Source organism: Aspergillus pseudotamarii, assembly GCF_009193445.1.
Source record: "Aspergillus pseudotamarii strain CBS 117625 unplaced genomic scaffold BDV38scaffold_22, whole genome shotgun sequence".
In the NCBI taxonomy this organism is placed as follows: domain Eukaryota; kingdom Fungi; phylum Ascomycota; class Eurotiomycetes; order Eurotiales; family Aspergillaceae; genus Aspergillus; species Aspergillus pseudotamarii.
The window spans coordinates 120,463-140,960 of NW_022475036.1; the positions used below are offsets into that span (position 1 = coordinate 120,463).

Genomic DNA, 20,498 nt, shown 5'->3' on the forward strand with positions numbered 1-20,498 from the left:
AAGATGCAAAGAGCTCTTTCCTCCAGGACATCTGTCCTTTCCGCCGCTTCTAAGCGCGCTCCTTTCTACAGATCCTCTGGCTTCAACCTCCAGCAGCAACGGTTTGCCCACAAGGTGCGTACTATCTGAGACCCAATCGTCAACGCCTCCCGACAGCTCCCGGACTTTTCCCTCTGAGTGTCTAGGTTTCTAATGCGGTGTAGGAGCTCAAATTCGGCGTCGAAGCCCGTGCCCAGCTCCTTAAGGGTGTGGACACTCTTGCTAAGGCTGTCACCTCCACTCTTGGTCCCAAGGGCCGCAATGTCTTGATTGACACTCCTTACGGCTCTCCCAAGATCACCAAGGGTATGTCGATACACCCCGACCATGTGCAAACCAGACCGAATGATGATACTGACTGCATGAAGACGGTGTGACCGTCGCCAAGGCCGTTCAGCTTCAGGACAAGTTTGAGAACCTTGGTGCTCGTCTCCTTCAGGATGTTGCCTCCAAGACCAACGAACTCGCCGGTGATGGTACCACTACCGCTACCTGCCTTGCCCGTGCCATCTTCTCCGAAACCGTCAAGAACGTTGCCGCTGGCTGCAACCCCATGGATCTGCGCCGCGGTATCCAGGCTGCTGTCGAGGCTGCTGTCGACTACCTGCAGCAGAACAAGCGTGACATCACCACCGGCGAGGAAATTGCCCAGGTCGCTACCATCTCCGCTAACGGCGACACCCACGTTGGTAAGCTCATCTCCACTGCTATGGAGAGAGTCGGCAAGGAGGGTGTTATTACCGTTAAGGAGGGCAAGACCCTTGAGGATGAGCTTGAGGTCACTGAGGGCATGCGTTTCGACCGTGGTTACACCTCCCCCTACTTCATCACCGATACCAAGTCCCAGAAGGTTGAGTTCGAGAAGCCCTTGATCCTCCTTTCCGAGAAGAAGATCTCCGCTGTTCAGGATATCATTCCCGCCCTTGAGGCCTCCACTACCCTCCGCCGTCCTCTCGTCATCATTGCTGAGGACATTGAGGGTGAGGCTCTCGCCGTCTGCATCCTGAACAAGCTCCGTGGTCAGCTCCAGGTTGCTGCCGTCAAGGCTCCTGGCTTCGGTGACAACCGCAAGAGCATCCTTGGTGACCTTGGTGTCCTCACCAACGGTACCGTCTTCACCGATGAGCTCGACATCAAGCTTGAGAAGCTTACCCCTGACATGCTCGGTTCCACTGGCTCTATCACCATCACCAAGGAGGACACCATCATCCTGAACGGTGAGGGTACCAAGGACTCCATTGCTCAGCGCTGCGAGCAGATCCGCGGTGTCATGGCTGACCCCACTACTTCCGAGTATGAGAAGGAGAAGCTCCAGGAGCGTCTGGCCAAGCTCTCCGGTGGTGTTGCCGTCATCAAGGTCGGTGGTTCCTCTGAGGTCGAGGTCGGTGAGAAGAAGGACCGTGTCGTTGACGCCCTCAACGCTACTCGTGCTGCTGTTGAGGAGGGTATCCTCCCTGGTGGCGGTACCGCTCTCCTCAAGGCCGCTGCCAACGGCCTTGACAACGTCAAGCCTGCCAACTTCGACCAGCAGCTCGGTGTCAGCATCATCAAGAATGCCATCACCCGCCCTGCCCGCACCATCGTTGAGAACGCTGGTCTTGAAGGCAGCGTTATTGTTGGCAAGCTTACTGAGGAGCACGCCAAGGACTTCAACCGCGGCTTTGACAGCTCTAAGGGTGAGTATGTTGACATGATCGCCAAGGGTATTGTCGACCCCCTTAAGGTCGTCCGTACTGCCCTGGTTGATGCTAGCGGTGTCGCCTCTCTCCTTGGTACCACTGAGGTCGCTATTGTTGAGGCCCCTGAGGAGAAGGCCCCTGCCGCCCCTGGTGGCATGGGTGGCATGGGTGGTATGGGCGGCATGGGCGGTGGCATGTTCTAAACTGCGCCGCGCCTGCTATAGCCTAACCTCTCCTTGTTTCTAACCGTTCCTCTTCCAGCGTGTCTTTGCATATTATTGCATATTCTGATATCTCTGTGTTTTTAATATCTCTTTTGTCCTAATGTGTTGCACGTCCTCACTACCCAATTTCTTACCTCCGATTCTCCTTACCCTCCTACCTCTCTATTGCATTACCCCCATATATCATCTCCACTCCACTATGTCGGGATAAAAGCCTCAGGGAGTCCTGTGTACCATATCATGTACTTTACGTACCCCACAGCTTTCGTAGTTTGTGGTTCCGTTCTCAATTTACAATAATTGTTCATGAACACGTTTTCTCTCTTCCGTAGCTCAGACTCGTATAGGACTGTAGTCCACCTCCATGTCAGTTACGATATGCCTTCCACCCTGTGTTAAAAGTCATATGTGATGCGGCCTGAACCAGGTTAACTCATTGTATAGATGCCTACTCCCAGTCGACAACTTCAATTCTCCCCAATCTCTACCCAAACTCCGTTAATACAAGAATACTAGCAGTAAAACTACCTTCGCAATATCTAACCGCCTGCAACGTATAACCAAACCAATATCAACAAAAAATCAGGGGGGGAAATCTCAAAAACAAAAAAAAAATTTATGCCTCATTAACATTTTGCTGCCATCGACCCCCCTTCTCAGAAACATCAAACCCCATCATCCCCTCCACATCAGAAATGTGAACCGCTGGCAACGGCGAAATCACCCGATCCTCGTGTCGTTTCCAAATATCATCTTCAAGCTGCTTGTTATACCGTCTGTTCCCTAGGTACCTGTCAAGACGCCCCGTACTTTCTGATTGCCCTGGAGTCGGCTTTGTTGGGGACGCCGCGGTCCCTAATTTGAATACGCCTTTGACGGGGAGCAAGAGGAAATCTGTGATTATGCCGACGCCGATGATGTGGGCTTTTACGACGCTATCGCGGAGACGTTCGCTGAAGGCCATGGAGAGGGCAATGAGTATTATGGCGGCGGATGTTGGGCCTTGGATTATGTTTGGTTAGTGGTGCTGGATAGGGCTTCAACAGGGGTTATACTAGATGACGAACCTGATATTGCTAGCATGTAAGCCCAGTCAGGGTTTGTTTCTTCGCCGCTCCATTCGCGGACGTTCACACCGAATAGGGAGGTGAAGAATGAGAGAGGGAGGAAGCTGCGTTTTTCTTTTAGCAAAAGGATGTAGATGGCGATTGATAGTGTAGGGTAGGGTAGAGTGATGACTGACATGACGGTGAAGATTGTGAATACCATTACGGACTGCGATTGGTTTTGGGCTACTTCTGCCTGCCAGCGGGTTATACGGGACTCGTCGACGTTTGCTTGCTTTTGCTTGAGGTCGAGGAGGTTTTCGACCTAGAATACCTAGTGTTAGATAAGTGGGATCGTTGAGGTCAGGGAATCGTACAGCTTTCTGTGCTAGATGTGCGTTCTCGCGCATGTCTGTGACCTGGGTGCGGTAGTCTTCGAGTCGGGAAAGAGCGGATTCTATGAAGACTTTGCCGTATCCTTTGTCTTCGAAGTATTGCGCCATTAATTTGACGGTGGCGGTTTGCTGTTCGAGGAGTTTTAATATTGTTCCTAGTTCGTCTATTATATCTCTCAGCTCTAATAGTGTAGAGAGATCTTCGCGGTTTTGATGGGCTACTCGACGGTCTCTTTCGTCACGCTCTGATGCGGTCATTGTTTTGCCTTCTAGTGTCCTGTTATAATCGGCTGGTCTGGCGATGAATCCTCGGGTACGGAAGCGTTTGAATGACTTGGTGGTTGACTCAGTCTACTGACATTAGCTTTTGTATTGAAGTCACCGGCGGAACGTAGCGTACCAGGATACTAATGGATTCCTCGAAGATCCGCAGGATCTGTAGATCATGGTCCAGTGTCCTGTCCAGAAGAATGGTGACTGCATGTAAGACAATCAATGCAGCGAGGTCCCCGGCTGTCTCAAAGCGTCTTGCAAGGTCCCCATTCAACTCGTTGTAAATGCTGCTGTGCAGGTTCGCTTGTTCGTATAGTTTGTCTTCAGCAGTCGTTGCCTCCTGTTTAGGGAAAAAGGTAACGACAGTTTTCTCATCTACGATCCAGAGCCAGAGCTGATCAACCATGAGAACCTTTCCATCGATGAACGTCTTGGAAGAGTCAGGATTGTCTTGTAGAGGGATTGAACTATCAAGCTCGTTACTGAGATCGACGACTTTTCTAGTCCGTTTCCATAGCATCTGGTCGTCGTCTCTTGCTACCGTAGATCGCAGATTTGGATAACCATACTGATCTAATGTTCTTCGTATATGAATAGGGGGCTCGGCACCCAGGAACTTCCATAGCAATCTCGTTTCTATATGGGACTCCGAGATGTACTCAGGGACTGGCTTGGACCTTCCCTGTTGTAGCCGCTTTTCGATGACCTTTCGTCGTTGAAGGAGATTCCAGTATGTGTCCCAATGAAGCTGTGATATCATACCTTAGCCAATGGAATTATACGCCCAATAATCCGACTTACATAAGGAAGCTATCATATCGTCAGTACACTGTCCTACCAAATATTAAATGGTTGGACTTACGTATAAGGCTAATTGAGGATCACGGGACTCCCCTGGTGGGTTGATCGGTAAGGAATCACTCAGCCTGGAATGAATACATGTGGGACGGACAAATCGCGCATGAGGCTCTAGATGGCGGGCTCTAATAATTTGCGAGTACCAATTTTTATCATTGACGAACTTTTTGAAGCTGATGCAATGACGATTGAAGCACGTTAGCTAGAGGTAACTCAAGTAAAGGGACTGGCCTTACAACTCTGGCCGCTGATGATCGTTGCAAGCCTTAGACAGGACTGGAGGCACCCATCCTGTATGGGTGTATGGAACATGAATCCACAAGAGCTTCTCGCTACCTGGCTCTGGTCGGTCAAATCGGGGAGCTCTCCGGGGTAGCTCTGCTCGAACCTCCTGGAGTCGCTCCCTTGTGGGTGGTGGTAAAGGAAGGAAAGTTCTGTATTTCGATGATAAACTAGTTCTTTTGTCGGTTTAGTCAGTCGAATCTGTGATCTAAATTCCACGGCAATGCGATACTCACAATATATTGGGCTGCCCCTGGTTACTAGGACTAGAACTCCCAGCAGTGATCTCTTTTCTTTCATCAGTTACGCTATCTCTATGTCCTTGATCTTCACTGGAAGCAATATCACTTTGAATGTCCGACGTTGGTTCTTCTTCTTCTGCTTCTTCTTCTTGTTGTTGTGTTACATCAAAATAACCGTCGGCGGCTGCCTCCGTAACGTGAATTCTGGGGGAAGCAGGGGACACAAAACTACGGCTTCTTCTTAAAGACGGCCGTGATGAGATTGTTTCAGGCTGGATGGCACTAGCCTCCGTCACTGCCCCATCACGTATAGCAAACGATGTATCTGCCATTGCGGCAGAGGACGGTCTGCTATCAAAGTCACTTATCGAGGAATCATCGATTGAGCCGGACGATATTCTACCAGTTTGTTTCAGTCGATCCGTGAGACAAATTGCAGGCCCGTCTTTTAGATACTCCCGTAGCGGCGTTTTCGTTGACCAGAGCTTGAGAGGCGTCTCGTCGCTGACTCCTCGCGCCGTGTCTTCGAAGAAGCCATTGACTTGCACGATAACCTCTCGACTAACGCGTAACGGAGCATCTGGCAGCTTGGAAAGCTGCACGGCCTTGGCGATAACCGGCTGAAGCTCTTTAATGAAGCTTATTCTCGTTGTGAGTTCTTGTCCTTTGAAGGATGCTACACCAACGTGGTCCGTGGCTAATGGGATCACCTTTTCGTGCTCCAGATCTAGAACCCCCGACCGAATAGAAGTGATTGGAACATGCATTTCCACAGTACTTACGGTACCCGAATCTGCGACGGTGAGCGTAGAGTCAACAGTCTCTAAGAATGTCCATATCTTGATATCTGCAGATAAGGATCTGAACTGGTTGGTTAGTTGCAACAGCCTTGGATGTCTGGGCTTCAGGACCTCTCGTATGCAACGTGGGACATGATGCTTGAGTTGCATCAAACGGCGGATACTCTTCGCATACTCTGGAGCTGAAAGATAGCTTGAGCCTTGGTGAGGAGTTGCCATGAAAGCAATCCCATAGCAGCTTGTTAGGATCGACGCCAGGTTCGACGTTGAATGTGCGGCAATGGCAAGCGCTGCTTTGGCGACAAGACCACCTGTTCCATGGCAGATGAAGAGTATGGGCCTCCTTCCGCTCTGTAGAGTGTTACTAATCTCATTCATTTGTGCAACAATAGATAAGCGGTGCATACAGTGTGTTGCCTTTCTGCATGTATCTGCTTCAAGAGATGATGGGCCAGAGAGTCCAGATCATCTTGACGGTTTAGAGGCCCATGGTCCAACAGTAGCACCCGCACATTAGGGATATATCGTGTCAGTTCTGAAATGAGCCATGGCTTCTGAAAATCATCACCGATCCACGCTCTCTGCGGATCTGCTCCAATCGCAGGAACCGCCACAACACTATAATAGTTCAGACAAAAGTACCAAATAGGGTGGGTAGTTATAGCTACGAGACTTACTCTACTTCAGTCTCGAGTTGAATAGACCGCTCACTGTTCGTGTCACTAGACTCACTACTGATCGCCATAGTTGTTGTTTTCTCCGAGGGGGAATATAGTGAATCATATTTCCGGCTTTAGAGATGGAGAAGATATGATTACGGGTAGATCACAGCCATCATCTGATCTCACCTCTGTTTTTCGATTCAAATCCATGGCAGCTGACGATTCCTAGGGCCTTGTAGAAGCCTTGGCAGTTCAGCCTCAGCAGGAAACGTACTAAAGGTGACTAGAGCAATCAAGACGCCAATCATGAGGCCGAAGTGTTGGAAAGAACGATTTGCTCGGATCCACAGGGGCTCAATACCACCTTGTGACATGCCCAGCACATGACAGTCTAACAAACCCTCATATCAAAAAAAACTCATTTTCTAATAAGAATTTCGATATACATTGATGTTTCATCTTATCATATCAATAGTTAGGTTGGTTTTATCCTAACGTTTGCAAAGCTGACCCCTTGAGTCTTATGAAACCGAAAAGATCATAATAGCAACGGAGATTTTGATGATCGTTTAATCACTATAATACACTCAAGAGGGGGGTTTGTTAGCTCTATTGCCAGATGTAAGTATGTACACGATAACCAGAATGCAACGCTTTTGGAGTGTAGTAGCCAGAATCGCCATTCCCGACCCCAATAAAATACAAATAAATGCTCTATAACTTAACTCATGCGGTATCGTCAGAAGAAAAACAATAACAAAGAGCAGGAATTCTGCTACAAAACTAAACAATAACAAATGTTGCCGAGGGTATTCTAGGCCCTACGCGTGGACATGCAGGGCATGCTGGAGAACTCGAATAAAAACGCAAGGTATCGCGAGCGGTTACGGTGTGTTTGGATCCCAGCAGCAAGTCAGACTGGCTGAGGAACTTCTCAGACAGAGTCCGAGTGTTCCTCCGCAGGATGACGTCTTTCGTTGACGCCCTTTGCCATCTTCTTACCAACTTCATATGTGGAAATCATGATGGCGCAAGCAGGTGCTACTTTCAAGCACCGTGCTACCCAGCCTCGAAAGAGTCCAGCCGTACCCTCCTCGTGGAAGATATGCATGAGGAACCTAGGCAAGGAAAGCTGTTCGGGAAGAAGAGACCCCCGCGGTACGCTGCTCTTCTCTTCCCCCATGTGCCGAAAAACTTGCTGGCGTGTTTTTCCCACATCAAAAGGAGTTGTGACAAATGCTGCTACCGAGCCTGACGCAGCACCCGCAATGAAGCTTTCAAGGAACGTTGGCGTATGCATGTCGTCCTCAAGTTGGTGTCCCACAGACGATGACTCAGTCGGCAACAGGCGGTCATGGGCTTTGTGACGTGCCTCGATGAGGTGCCCTTTGACTTCCTCATATCCCCACCAGTACAGACCGGAGAAAGGTACATCGCGCCACATGGTGAGCGTTAATCCTCGCCAGAGCGAACTATAGCCCTGAGTTTTAGTCATATGGTGTAATCCCTCGAGAGTGGCCTTGAAATGCCCTGCGCCGGTGCCCGGGGTAGCCTGCAAACGCGTTCGGAACATCTCGATCGGGCTAATGGCCGATGCTGCAGCAACTCTTGCAACAGAACCTGATATAAATGCAACGTAGGCATCTGGCAAAAGTTTCTTTATTGGGCTTCTCTCATCGGTTCGCAGCCAATCGTATCCCGCAAAGTAGATGATGTTTGCCGGTATACTCATCATCATAGTCGGACTAAGCCCACGCCAAAGAGTCCACACGCCTTCATTTCGAGCAATTTTCCGTAGGCCATCGAGCGTGGACGTAAACGTTTTTCGCTGGACTTCCTCCACGGCACAATCCGCGATAGCAGGCGAATGAGCTCCAATCGCTCCTGCGCCGGGCCCAACCATACACACTTGAGAATTTTGGCCAATCCAAAAAACTTCACGGCAACAGGCAGTCACTCCTAAATTCGGGGGCATGTTCTTCAACGTTTGCGCCGTATGGTGGGTAAAAGGGGACGTATTCTTAATCGCAGATTGGGATTGTAGGCGGACTCGAACGACATCAAGAGGGGTCACTATTCAGTGGTGTGAGTATATATAGATACATGGCACTCTTCTCCTAACGTATCTGAGAGCGAGCTCGAGCTCATATTCAGCAGTGGACATACCTAGTAAGTTTGTTAAAACGCTGCCACAGGTGGCGGAAACCATCTTCTGGATGATTGAAACATGCTCATTATTCCCACTGGCGTCCGGAGCAGGAGTGTTTCCTATCCCAGAAGTAGCCGCCATTGCCCTGCCTTCAATCCAAGGCCATGACTCTGCCGTGTTCCCCTCCAATCCAGTAGTAGTCAAGAGATCAGAGCGATATCGGTCCCCGCGAGTGATGTCAGACCTATAGTCAGACATTCATTCAACTAGGCAGATACCGCAAGGAGTGTCGCTATAGTCGCTTTCTGTGCCCTTTCGGGTAGGAATATTAGCGGAATAGACAGTATATAGAAAAACCGGTGGTGGGGAGCAGCAACGACGGGAGCAATGCGTCAGTCAAAGAAAAAGAACGGCCCCGGTCGGTTGTTAGCGGTGGCGCTCGGGCCAGAGCCAGATTGGATCCGGAGATAAGATAGCGCCGAACTGCCGCTTGACGTTCTCCTCTCCAGCTTATCGATATCAAATAACATATTCACGCATTTGCCACGATCGCTATTCATTTAAAGCGCGAGAGATGGCTCTGTGAAGATCCGCAATTATTTGATTATTGCGGTACATATTGCCCGCCGCCCCTCGGCAGGTGTGATCGAGTGTCGGTGCTTGTCCGACACCACTGTGCTTATCAATCAGGATCTCGCCTCAGCCTGCCATTGTACGGTGTCTTACCGTCGCGATTATGGAAGACAACGCTGAACTAGAGTCGTTTCGACGGCAGTGGCGGGAGGAAGTCGCACGTCGGACGAAGCATACTAAGCCTAACATACCACGGCCTAAACCTACCACAAGCTCATCTTCTAGTGTACGACCGAGTCAGTTCCCGCCAACTCGCCACGAGGCATCGCTACGCAAAGAGGATGATGAGGAAGGGGCAACATCATTCGGTAGCACTGAAATCGTCCAAGGTGTTAGCCATCTAAGTATAGCCAATGATGAGGATGACTTCCACACACGAGAAACACGAAAGGAGCCTAAATCAGCTCTAGAGCACTTTGAACGAGCGGTTGAGAGGGAGGCCGAGGGAAAGTTGGGGGATAGTTTACAATACTACCGCAAAGCATACAAGGTGAGTGTTGCTATTCGTTCCAATCTATGTCAATCTTTGCTAACCGCTATGTTATTCTCCCTTTATAGTTGGACTCGGCTGTCGATAAGACTTACCGTGACAAGCATTTTGCCTGGGCTTGGAAAAAGCCAGCCCAAGCCCCAGCTTCTGCAGCGAACATACCTTCAAAAGATCAACAAACTCAAGGTGAATCTGAGATTTTACCAACACCTGAGCTTATTGCATCTTTTGCCCACCTGCCCATTGCTCGACCAGAGCCTCTCTTCGAGGGTGACCCGGCACCCCCATGCCCCATCGCTCACGTTCCATCGGAGGTGATAGTCGAGATTTTGAGGCATGTGGCATTGACAGACCCTGCGGCGTTCTCCCGGATGTCACTGGTCTGCAAACGATTTGCATGGCATTTTGCCCACGAACAGCACATTTGGAAACGACTTTGCCAGGGCTCTGAATTTGGCTTCAAGTCTATGCATTATGCTTTTGATTGCGACCTTCACGGCAACCCAGAACACACATTAAATCCTCGCTCTCGCTATACCCCATTTCCTAGTGGCACTGCTGTGCAGGTTCCCAAGCCGCTCTTCTCATGGAGTGACGTCTTTCGCATGTTCCCTCGTATTCGATTTACAGGAATCTATATTAGCACAGTCAACTATACTCGCGCCGGTGCTGCCTCATTTTACCAAAACGTAACGTGGAACTCCCCCATCCACATAGTAACGTACTATCGATACCTACGATTTTACCCAGACGGCACAGTCATCGCCCTACTCACCACCGTGGAACCTGTGGACCTGGTTCCACATATTAGCATGGAAAACCTTTTAGAAGCTCGGACATCTCACAAGCACCATCGACGTCAGCCTTTGGACGCAGGTAAGACTGTGGCAGGAGCCTCAGAACCAATCCCTGCGGCCGCAATTGGAGCCTTAAAAGACGCTCGCCGGGGTCGTTGGCGCTTGGCCAATCCTTTTCCAGCCTCCGAGACTGGTGCGCAGGCAGAGACTGTCCTCCCTCCCGTACATGGTGGAAAAGACCTCTCGGCCGACGCCTTTGATCCCAGAGACGTCATTATCGAGACGGAGAGTGTAAGCAAGTCGAGCATCAATGTTCTTCACATGTCACTGCGGTCATCTGCAGCACATAAGTCTACCAATTCGTCAAAGAACACAAAAATGATATGGAAGGGCTATTGGAGCCGCAATAAACTCACGGATGAATGGTCCGACTATGGCCTTCGCCATGACCGCGGATTCGTCTTCCGACGTGTTCGTGGATGGGGTATGAGCTAACGAATCATGGGATTTTACTCTGGCGTTTTCTAGATGGGAATGTATAGACGACGGGAAAACATCTAGCAGATTCTTGGGCACATAAATCATGGCATGGGAAAACGAAGTCTGTGACGTTATATACTAGATATATAATATATACGATGGCAATGCAAAAACCAAGATTAATGAACGATCAGATGTGAGCATGACATGTAGTTTGCAACTGTGGTACGGTTGACATGTTACATCAATGTCTCCGTGCCAAGCGCCTTATCGATAAGCTTCATATAAAAAATTTCGGGGATTAGGAACTCCGACAAGAGCGCCTCAACAACGCGATACGACGACATGAAGAACACCTAATTAGAATAACCTATACGGTCTTTTGAGTCTTGCAGCCGTGATATTATCCTTTTTTTTTTCAATTAGACTATCTTTCTCGACATTACAGAACTACTCGCGATGCCCGAACGGGTGAAAACGGTCTTTTTCGAAGACCCGGACGAGATACCCACCAGTGGAAAAGAAAAAGCCACAACAGCGAAAGAAGACCATGAAACAGGATCTGTGAAAAGGAAACACCCCAGCAAAGAGGACGATAAGAAGAAGAAGAAAAAGAAACGGAAACATGGCGAGTCAACCGATAATTCGCGACAACTGCAACAAGTACCGGCAGCCGCAGAAAACAAGCCCGAGCCATCTGCGCAAAACTCCGAAAAAGAAACAGACACAAGCAAGAACAACGTGAGCGTCGTATCCGACAGGCCGAGGCACAAGAAGAAAGACCAGAAACCGAGGCCGCTCAAAGATACAAAGACCAATTTCAACTCGTTGAAAGAGAAGGCGAAAACGTTGTATGGAATTCGCAAGAACCTTCCTATCTTCCCTCATGCCGACGAGATCCGACAATACCTGCGCAAGAACGATGTGATGCTTCTTATTGGTGAGACGGGTAGCGGAAAGAGTACGCAGATTCCCCAGTTTCTGTTTAATGAACAATGGTGTCAGCCAACGAAGACAAAGGTGACCCAGGAGGATGGTTCGCAGAAGGAGATAGAGGTTGGCGGCTGTATCGCTATTACTCAACCCAGGCGAGTTGCTGCGATTTCGTTGGCTAGGCGTGTTGCAGAGGAAATGGGTACACCGCTTGGGTCGTCGTCTCCTGCGAGTAAAGTCGGCTACTCCGTTCGTTTCGATACGTCTACATCTCCTAGTACGCGCGTTAAGTTCCTGACGGAGGGAATGCTGCTGCAGGAGATGCTGCGCGACCCTTCGTTGACTAAATATAGCGCGATCGTCGTTGATGAAGTGCATGAGCGCGGTGTCAACGTTGATCTGCTGCTAGGATTCTTGAGGAATCTAGTGTCGGGGAAGCGAGAAGGGCGTGGCGGAGTGCCGCTGAAAGTTGTGGTCATGAGTGCCACAGCGGATATGGAGAGCTTACTCGGCTTCTTCCAGGAAGGATATCGAGGTTCGCAATCAGGGGTAGAAGCACAGAACAACACCAACACTGTGACAAACCGCTCTGAAAAGAAAGATGATGAAATCGCTGTCTGCCATATCAAGGGTCGGCAGTTCCCAGTCAAAACTATTTACTCCCCTGAGCCGGTACACGATTTTGTTGATGCAGCTCTCAAAGTTATCTTCAATATCCATTACAAAGAGCCATTGCCTGGAGATATTCTAGTTTTCCTGACTGGACAGGAGACTGTGGAAGCCTTAGAGAAGTTGGTGAACGAATATGCCGTTGGAATGGACCCTGCGTTGCCGAAGATCCAAGTTCTACCACTGTTTGCTGCTCTTCCCCAGGCAGCGCAACAGCGCGTGTTTGTCCCTGCACCGCCTCGGACTCGCAAAATCATTCTCGCTACGAATATTGCTGAAACCTCAGTGACTGTCTCTGGAGTACGATTTGTGGTCGATTGTGGAAAAGCCAAAGTGAAGCAATTCCGCTCACGTCTGGGATTGGATTCTCTCTTGGTCAAACCTATCTCTAAATCCGCTGCTATCCAACGTAAAGGTCGTGCAGGACGAGAGGCACCTGGCCAGTGTTACCGCTTGTTTACTGAAAAAGACTACTTAGAACTGGATGAAGTTAACACTCCAGAGATCCTACGATGCGATCTGAGTCAAGCTTTGCTCAACATGAAGGCTCGCGGTGTCGACGATGTCATGGGCTTCCCCTTCCTCACACGTCCCCCGCGGGAGTCCCTGGAGAAAGCCCTTCTCCAGCTACTGAGCATTGATGCGCTCGAAGAATCTGGCAAAGTTAGTCCGATCGGCCTGCATATTGCCAAGCTTCCTCTCACTCCGACTCTCGGTCGGGTCTTACTTGCGGCATCGGAGTATGGGGAAGACTGTCTATCCGATGTGATCGACATAATCTCGTGCCTCAGTGTGGAGACGATCTTCTTAAATACGACATCGGAGGAAAAGAAAGAGGAGGCGGAGAAAGCGCGGCGGGATCTGTATCGGAGAGAAGGTGATCATCTCACCATGCTCGCCACCGTGCGATCCTACGCCGCCGAGAACACCGATCGTAAGGCGTGGGCTGAAAGGCACATGGTCTCGCATCGGGCGATGCAAGCCGTAATGGTAAGACCCCGTTGGCTTAAGTAGAACACGCATTCCACTAACAGAGTTATCTATAGGATGTCCGTAAGCAGCTTACTACTCAATGCCGTCAGGCTAAACTTCTTTCCAACCCGAATGATACTCGAGGTCCTTCCACTAATTCTATCACCCGGGAACCGTCGCCCATACACATACTGCAGAGTTTCCTACGGGGTTTTGCTACCAACACCGCCCGTTTGGTGCCGGATGGTAGCTATCGGACCGTTGTCGGGAACCAAACAGTGGCGATTCACCCGTCCAGTGTGTTGTTTGGCAAGAAAGTCGAAGCTATTATGTACAACGAGTACGTATTCACGAACCGAAGTTACGCTCGAGGAGTGAGTGCAGTACAGATGGACTGGGTTGGAGAGGCGCTGGCTGGGCAGTAGGCCTCGTTTTCCTCTTTCAGGTTCTTTTTCTCTTTTCTGTGGGGGCATTTGTACAGTTCAGCCCACCTGATAGATTACCGGTGTAGACTTTATACCCAATGAACAGTATACAGCACCCCGACTGTCCACTTTGTAAGGCATTGCGAGAACCAATTTCTTGACTTTTTTGGACCTTGTACTTTACTTCGGAATGACCTCTGCCTTAAGAGTGTACTCTTTCCTCTCTTCCAATTTCCACACCATATGGATCACACCAGAAACTAGAATGAAAGAACAAAGCAAATAAAGCCTCTGCACAGTCGGCCAAATTTTGTTTTAGACTAGTGTAGGGACGGGTTTTGAAACCTGATGGTGAGCAGAAGGATCCGAGATGAAAATGAAATCGGTATTCTTGTCATTCCCCTACTAATCCAAGATAGTGATTCTTACCGTTAGAGACCACACCCAGATCGTTACTATGATATTCCTAGCATACCCTATATAATTGGCGCTAAAGAGTGCGAATCCATCTTGGACGCAGTCAGCAGTACCTTCTACGTCAAGAAGGTGACTGTGGTTGCATAAGTACTAGTAGCATGATTGTGGGCCTTGGATTCAAGTCATATTAACATTATTTTACCTTAGTGCTGTGTAACAGATCTACTACCTACCCACTCACATATTGCTTGGTGAGCCCTACTATTGCTATAATCACGATGGGGACTCCATACAGCTGAACAAGAATATAACCAGCAAGCCATGATCAGCTTAGGGGGGGAGAAAGTCTCTTCGGGTAAATGTTATTCATGGAAAAAAGTAAGTGTATTAAGTAATATCCCTTAATTTCCCACTCGACACTCACTTGTCCTTTGAGGATGTTAGTACATTCAGCTCAGGCATCCAAAAGCGGCGAGGGGTGAGCCCTAAAGTGGAAAGAGGAGACTAGCCCTGACTATCTAATGATGGATGTCTACTTGGACTAATCGTATTCTAGAACTAGTGAGTGATAGCTACCTGCTAACTTCGTCGCACTGCATCTGATCCATGGAAAGCACAAAGGTCAACCGAGAAGGTTATGGATGGACCACCCCTGACGAGTGTCAGCCTCGAATTGGGTGACTGCAGGCCATCGCGGTGAGGATGACATGTCACTGAGATCAGCCCGTCGAGGGGGGTCGATCATATCATCTGGCGTGCGGTGGGGAGTCAGGACTGGACGTATGTAATGGAGAACAACAAATCAAGTAATTATCAATAATGAAAAGCTAAAAAGGGGGTAAAAAGCAGGCCAACAGTCCTTTAACAATTCAAGTATCAGAATACGTCGAGTCGGATATATTGCGTTCGGAAATCCAGCCACATTGCAACTTTCGGGCAATCATGACAATCATCCTTATCTCATCAGTGATAAATTAAACGGAGGGTCGATCGCCCGATCCATCAATACGGAACGCATACGGTACAGAACTAGTCGGGTATTGATGATCGTCCAGTGGTGGGATTTTCCTGCAGTGACACCATTTGGCGGTCAGATGATCCCAGTATCATACGGAACGAACAACAACTAGTCCAAAGTATCCTCTTCAGTAGTATGGAACTTGTATGGATGTCCATGGGAATATAAACTCATCAAGTACTCGATACTCGGGACCAAGAGCCACTTTCATGCACGACCAAAGTATATGGAACCTTTCGCCTGTTTCAAGTGGATCCCCCCTCGAACCCACTTGGCGCGCATCTTCCGGTCTCGTCTCGTCTCGCCTGATGACTTGCCGTTTCCTTGCATCATCGTCTTTTTTCCTCTGGGTCTCGTTTGTTGACCAACCTTGGGGGTTATATTCTTGACCCTCTCTGTCATATACAGTACTGAGTCGGTGAGGGGAAACAACAAAGACGCATACGGATGGTTTCTTCCTTCTGGTCTTTGTCATTTCTTATTATTTTTTTCCTGAGATTTAATCTACATCCATAACCTCAGCCACCAGCCTCCTGGTTGGGTCGCGTCCGATCACCGCATCTTGAGTCGGACTTTGGGACCCGTCATTGTTATCTGTCCAATCTTTTTTTTTTTTACTTTTTTCTTATCATTTATTTTCGACGCATCTCACGCCTTCCTATTTTTTTAAACCCCCTTTTCTACCCTTTTGGTGTATTGCTGCTATACTCCATCACGTCGTTGAGAAACAGCATACTTCGCGGGGAACAGATCCACCACGATCGATAAAACCCCCTCTTATCTCCTCCCTCGAATCATCTCCGATCAACGATGGCCTTACGGCTACCAGCACAAGTTCCCCGCCGTCAACATTCCTACTCAACTTCGCAACCCCCTCAGCCTCCCACCCTTGAGGCCCCTCCCAGACTGTCTCACCTGCCCGATAATGAATCCACTGAGTGGGTGCTCTTCTCTCCCTCTCAACCGTCTGCCGATGCCCGCACGCACACGACCTCCACTGAACGTACCCCACGAACGGTTGCACCCTCCCGCTTGAGCGATTTTGGCTCATTTGGCACCCCAACCCGGTCAGCCTGGGGACCGGACAATGGCGATGCTGACGAGCCCCTCGAAGAGTCCTTGGATGAGGACGGCACCGAGTTGGACAGCCTAGATGACGGTCTACATGCCTTTCGGGCACCTTCGTTGAACGAAGACTCTTCTGCAAAATGGGACCAAGGGACACCGGCTGTCCTCCCAGCGCATGATGGACTGGGCAGTTTCGAGGCGTCTGCTCTGCCCGTGCAAGACCAGCTATGGCAGCACGAGCAATACAATCCTCACCGGCGGCCCACGCTAGGATCCCCGCGGTACTCGAATGTCCAACGTCAGTTGGACTCAGTAGAAGACCATGAAGCTCTAGATATGGACCGCGAGCGGTGGCAACGTATTGAGAAGTGGAGGATGGATCAGAGCCGAGTGCTCTTGCAGGAAATTGAAAAAGAGACACGAAAACGACGCCATAGCCGCGCCAGCAGGCTGGGTAACCCCGTGGGCTCTCAAGCCCGAGTGGCAGGTATTGACAGTACTCCTGAGATGTCCAGGGGAGATGCGTTTCCCCCCTCGACGGTATCAGAGGGGGGCGAAAACGAATCTTTATGGCGGAAGATTACCCGCAAAGTCATCCGGGATCTCATCGGAATCGACGACTCTTTGCTGTTTGCCCTTTTCGGAGAATCCCTACCAGAGAGTGAGGGAGAGGCATCTGCTGGGACAGATGACGCCCTTCGTATGAATGAATCCCTTAACTTGGAGCTGGACTCTGTCCCCGACGATCACGGCAACTGGCAAACCAAGCTGCTTCAGCGCATTGCACATGAATTGGGAATACTTGTTAATCAACTTTGTGAACACCCGGGAGCCTTTACATCCTATCTCAGCCTGGCGGACGAGATCCCCAACCAATATGCTGGCATGCCTCTCGGGCCATTACCAGAAGAGAGTGTCTCGCAGACTCGCTCCGTATCTGCTGCTCCAACAGCCTCGCAAGAGCCTACGACGAACGCCGATTCAGTGTTGTCTCCACAGTTCTCTCCTACGCTTCGGGATCCTACTGGCCGAGAGCATGCCGCACAATGGGGCATTGAAGACGATGACTTGAATCGGGATTCTACTGCAGATTCATTATCCGAGTCCGTGCGTCTCCAGCAGGAGAAAGAGTACTGGGAACGGGAACTGGATGTGATGATGGTCTTCCGCTACCTTCGCAATCGCTTCAGTCAACGAGGCAGTAACACCGATACCTCCCAGCCCCCTGCGCGCCGACCTCCGCAAGATGCGTCTCGACGCGCCGCGATTATCCGTCAACACCACCCGCTGGTGGCGCGAGCACACTCCCGTTCTCAGGCGCAAATTCGACGTCAGTCCCAGCACTCCACCAATCAATCTGGCCCAACGGGTATCTCATCCCCTATTCTGCGCCAGCATTTCCGCCGTCCCAGCTCTAGTTGCGGTCAGAGTGCGAAGCTGTCTGCTATCTCCAGTCGCCGAACCCTTACCGGTTCCAGCCGGAACTACTGGGACATTGGCGGTAGTGTAGACAGTGGAAGTGCTATTGCCCCCGTCGGGGCCGGAGTTGGGTCTTGGGGGGATGTCTAACCATCCGCCATCCATCCCGGACGCATCCACAATCTGCGACTCGTGGCAAGATCAAGAAACTTCTCCAATTTAACCCCACTATATTGCATGCTGGCCATCAATGCTTAACTTAATCAGGCTGCGTCATCTTCAGACCAGGAGTTTCTCGGGTGTTATCACGATTAACGATAGCTATACCTTTCTTGTCGGGCTTGGCTGTCTGTGTCCTTTCCGTGTTCGGTTTTCTTCGGTGTTTATTTTCTTTTCATTTCCATATACAAATACTGCTCTAAATCATTTCACATATCATTCTCGGTAATGCATCGGTGTGGCCTTTTATGCATTTTTCTTACATATCACGAGGGACGGCAAGGGCTTAGATATATGTATCAAACCGGAACAGGTGCATGTCAACGGTGTACAGTATGTAAAGGAGCGACTCAGGTCTGGGGTTATATATACATCGGATGGTGCATGTCTATATTCCCTCAACACAATCAATCATCTTATACTGCATCCTATTTTCCTATTCCTCTTTCAAAAGAATACTTAGAATATTTCAAAGGCATCATATGCTCTAAATACATTTATACGAGTTTGTCTATTCTGCGAAAAGTTATATTTTGAAGCATCTCTCGGGTAAATATATATCATGAAGTTTGTCAAAACGCGTTAATACACCTAACTATAGCTATTTCCATATACACGTATAAGGAGATTTTGTACATATATAGCTAGCCGTTTTTTAATCAAATGTTTGTCCCCCCCTTTTCTTGCTTTTTATTTCTTGTTCCCCCCCCCTAGGCTTAGACTGATGTTCATTCTACAATGTTTTTCTCGAAATGATTTAGTCTTATGATGTCACATCTAGATCATGGCGGACTACACAGGTCTAGAATCCTGGTTTGGTGCTTTGTACTGGGGAGGTGGATAGGGGCTCTGATAGGGTCGACATATGAGCATTATAGCCGACGCGAGATATGTACATACACTACGATCGCTAGTCAAGGGTTGTGAGATTAGATGCAGAATCTACGGTAACAGCTGAGAGTACGCAAAGGAATAAGCCCGAGGAATCCATGATTAAAATCAACTCCGCCGTGCGTGAGGACACTAAAATGACATCACAAAATAACAGAACATGTATTGGTAACCGGAGGAATATAATAAAAATTCATGTCTTTTTATGGGTCCTAACGCTAAAGCTCATTCCATTTAAGCCTGGGACTCGTAGGCGTCGGGGAAGCGCTTCATGTTGTTCTCAACGAGACCGTGGCCACGGAGGAACTGAACGTAGGCACCATCCTGCTTGAGCTTGCCCTCCTGGCGGAGCTGGACGTACTCCTCACGACGGACGGGGGTGAAACCCCAGTTCTTGGAGACGACGATCTTTTGGCGACCAGGGAACTTGTACATGGAACGGCGGAGAGCCTCGATAGCGGCGGCACGGTTGGAGTCACGGGTGCGGACGGACAGGATGATCTGGCCGATGTTCACACGGGCAACGGTACCCTGGGGCTTACCGAAGGCACCACGCATACCGGTCTGAAGACGATCGGCACCAGCGCACGACAACATCTTGTTGATACGGATGACGTGGAAGGGGTGCACACGGATACGCATGTGGAAACCTTCCTTACCGGCGATCTTCACGAGGTACCTGGAGAAGGAAGCTGGTTAGTTTCTTCTTTCATGTCTTGCGACGACGGTCTTTATCATCGGGTCTGCGGTTCGAGGAGAAGCGACATACTTGTTGGCACAGATACGGGCGGCTTCAAGAGCCTCAGAGGAAAGCTGCTCATATTCGTTGGAGACCATGTGCACACAGAGAGGGAAGTCATCGACGTTGGCCTTCTTACGTCCCAGATCGAAGATACGGATCTTGGGGTCGGGAACACCACGGTTGAACCGGGACTTGGGGTAGGGCTATGAAGCAACCATCATGTTAGTGGAAGATCCTTGGTAGACTGATGATGAAAAATAAAATGTCCATCCATCTGAAGCAGTAGTGCGATGGCAATATCTCATTCCCCTCCTATCCTTCGACGTGGTTGACGTCTTTGCTTCCTCTCCCCCCCCCACAAGCGAGAAATTCCGAGCCAAAAATCCACAGAACATGAAAATATGGGAAAAATCCATCAAACCGTCAACGCACCTTGTTCTTGCAGTAGCGGTAGCAACGAGCGGGACGGCGGGCCATTTTGAGAGTTGGAGGTGACCTTGCTGCACTTCCTGCGAACGGTGAGGTTGTCGAAAAGGGTGGTGTCGAAAGGCGAAAGGGAAGGGGAGGCTTTTGGGCGCAGGCACTTCCGACGTTGATTTCCAAGCAGCGTCCACTAACGAGTGGCGAAACCCTAAACCCTACCGTCTCCACCAATCAGCGACTCCCGCAACCAGAC

At 49.7% G+C, this 20,498-nt stretch overlaps 8 protein-coding genes across 8 annotated transcripts; 5 read left to right on the forward strand and 3 right to left on the reverse strand.

Moving 5' to 3' along the window:
- Positions 1–3: 3 nt before the first annotated feature.
- hsp60 (chaperone ATPase HSP60) lies at positions 4–1,921 on the forward strand (the record flags this gene model as incomplete). The annotated part of the gene is made up of 3 exons (XM_032057189.1): positions 4–114; positions 204–345; positions 408–1,921. 3 exons carry the CDS (start codon positions 4–6, stop codon positions 1,919–1,921), a joined length of 1,767 nt encoding a protein of 588 aa, XP_031914267.1.
- Positions 1,922–2,273: 352 nt separating this feature from the next.
- On the reverse strand, positions 2,274–6,987 carry BDV38DRAFT_244842 (uncharacterized protein). Its single transcript, XM_032054378.1, has 9 exons — positions 5,033–6,987; positions 4,751–4,972; positions 4,519–4,687; positions 4,458–4,466; positions 3,784–4,404; positions 3,366–3,734; positions 3,186–3,313; positions 3,010–3,113; positions 2,274–2,944 (listed from the first exon to the last, which is right to left on the reverse strand). Exons 1-9 carry the CDS (start codon positions 6,241–6,243, stop codon positions 2,559–2,561), a joined length of 3,219 nt encoding a protein of 1,072 aa, XP_031914268.1. The 5' UTR covers positions 6,244–6,987; the 3' UTR covers positions 2,274–2,558.
- BDV38DRAFT_244847 (putative mitochondrial carrier protein) lies at positions 6,982–9,030 on the reverse strand. The gene is made up of 2 exons (XM_032054379.1): positions 8,667–9,030; positions 6,982–8,573 (listed from the first exon to the last, which is right to left on the reverse strand). Exons 1-2 carry the CDS (start codon positions 8,905–8,907, stop codon positions 7,435–7,437), a joined length of 1,380 nt encoding a protein of 459 aa, XP_031914269.1. The 5' UTR covers positions 8,908–9,030; the 3' UTR covers positions 6,982–7,434.
- Positions 9,031–9,159: 129 nt separating this feature from the next.
- On the forward strand, positions 9,160–11,242 carry BDV38DRAFT_244848 (putative F-box protein (Pof7)). The gene is made up of 2 exons (XM_032054380.1): positions 9,160–9,772; positions 9,841–11,242. The coding sequence occupies exons 1-2, from the start codon at positions 9,386–9,388 to the stop codon at positions 11,062–11,064; spliced, it is 1,611 nt and encodes a 536-aa protein (XP_031914270.1). The 5' UTR covers positions 9,160–9,385; the 3' UTR covers positions 11,065–11,242.
- A 266-nt stretch (positions 11,243–11,508) lies between these two features.
- BDV38DRAFT_270691 (putative ATP-dependent RNA helicase (Hrh1)) lies at positions 11,509–14,048 on the forward strand (the record flags this gene model as incomplete). Its single annotated transcript, XM_032057190.1, has 2 exons — positions 11,509–13,641; positions 13,698–14,048. The coding sequence occupies 2 exons, from the start codon at positions 11,509–11,511 to the stop codon at positions 14,046–14,048; spliced, it is 2,484 nt and encodes an 827-aa protein (XP_031914271.1).
- Positions 14,049–15,647: 1,599 nt separating this feature from the next.
- BDV38DRAFT_244850 (uncharacterized protein) lies at positions 15,648–18,845 on the forward strand. The gene has a single exon (XM_032054381.1). It carries the CDS (start codon positions 16,294–16,296, stop codon positions 18,118–18,120), a length of 1,827 nt encoding a protein of 608 aa, XP_031914272.1. The 5' UTR covers positions 15,648–16,293; the 3' UTR covers positions 18,121–18,845.
- BDV38DRAFT_74059 (uncharacterized protein) lies at positions 18,269–18,845 on the forward strand. The gene has a single exon (XM_032063852.1). It carries the CDS (start codon positions 18,418–18,420, stop codon positions 18,724–18,726), a length of 309 nt encoding a protein of 102 aa, XP_031914273.1. The 5' UTR covers positions 18,269–18,417; the 3' UTR covers positions 18,727–18,845.
- Positions 18,846–18,935: 90 nt separating this feature from the next.
- BDV38DRAFT_244852 (60S ribosomal protein uL16) lies at positions 18,936–20,497 on the reverse strand. Its single transcript, XM_032054382.1, has 3 exons — positions 20,255–20,497; positions 19,850–20,025; positions 18,936–19,759 (listed from the first exon to the last, which is right to left on the reverse strand). The coding sequence occupies exons 1-3, from the start codon at positions 20,297–20,299 to the stop codon at positions 19,315–19,317; spliced, it is 666 nt and encodes a 221-aa protein (XP_031914274.1). The 5' UTR covers positions 20,300–20,497; the 3' UTR covers positions 18,936–19,314.
- Between the last annotated feature and the right edge of the window lies 1 nt (position 20,498).

What these genes read in the sequence shown, in the direction of transcription:
- BDV38DRAFT_244852 (XM_032054382.1), bottom strand. Translation starts at nt 20,299, where the DNA reads ATGGCCCGCCGTCCCGCTCGTTGCTACCGCTACTGCAAGAACAAG. An exon ending in ACCGCTACTGCAAGAACAAG is followed by an intron (nt 20,026 to 20,254) that starts GTGCGTTGACGG and finishes GTTGCTTCATAG; the next exon opens with CCCTACCCCAAGTCCCGGTT. An exon ending in GCCCGTATCTGTGCCAACAA is followed by an intron (nt 19,760 to 19,849) that starts GTATGTCGCTTC and finishes TTCCTTCTCCAG; the next exon opens with GTACCTCGTGAAGATCGCCG.
- BDV38DRAFT_244847 (XM_032054379.1), bottom strand. Translation starts at nt 8,907, where the DNA reads ATGTCTGACTATAGGTCTGACATCACTCGCGGGGACCGATATCGCTCT. An exon ending in CGTTTTAACAAACTTACTAG is followed by an intron (nt 8,574 to 8,666) that starts GTATGTCCACTG and finishes ACCACTGAATAG; the next exon opens with TGACCCCTCTTGATGTCGTT.
- BDV38DRAFT_244848 (XM_032054380.1), top strand. Translation starts at nt 9,386, where the DNA reads ATGGAAGACAACGCTGAACTAGAGTCGTTTCGACGGCAGTGGCGGGAG. An exon ending in ACTACCGCAAAGCATACAAG is followed by an intron (nt 9,773 to 9,840) that starts GTGAGTGTTGCT and finishes CTCCCTTTATAG; the next exon opens with TTGGACTCGGCTGTCGATAA.
- BDV38DRAFT_74059 (XM_032063852.1), top strand. Translation starts at nt 18,418, where the DNA reads ATGCATCGGTGTGGCCTTTTATGCATTTTTCTTACATATCACGAGGGA.
- BDV38DRAFT_244850 (XM_032054381.1), top strand. Translation starts at nt 16,294, where the DNA reads ATGGCCTTACGGCTACCAGCACAAGTTCCCCGCCGTCAACATTCCTAC.
- BDV38DRAFT_244842 (XM_032054378.1), bottom strand. Translation starts at nt 6,243, where the DNA reads ATGCACCGCTTATCTATTGTTGCACAAATGAATGAGATTAGTAACACT. An exon ending in CAGGGGCAGCCCAATATATT is followed by an intron (nt 4,973 to 5,032) that starts GTGAGTATCGCA and finishes AACCGACAAAAG; the next exon opens with AACTAGTTTATCATCGAAAT. An exon ending in CACATCTAGCACAGAAAGCT is followed by an intron (nt 3,314 to 3,365) that starts GTACGATTCCCT and finishes TAGGTATTCTAG; the next exon opens with GTCGAAAACCTCCTCGACCT.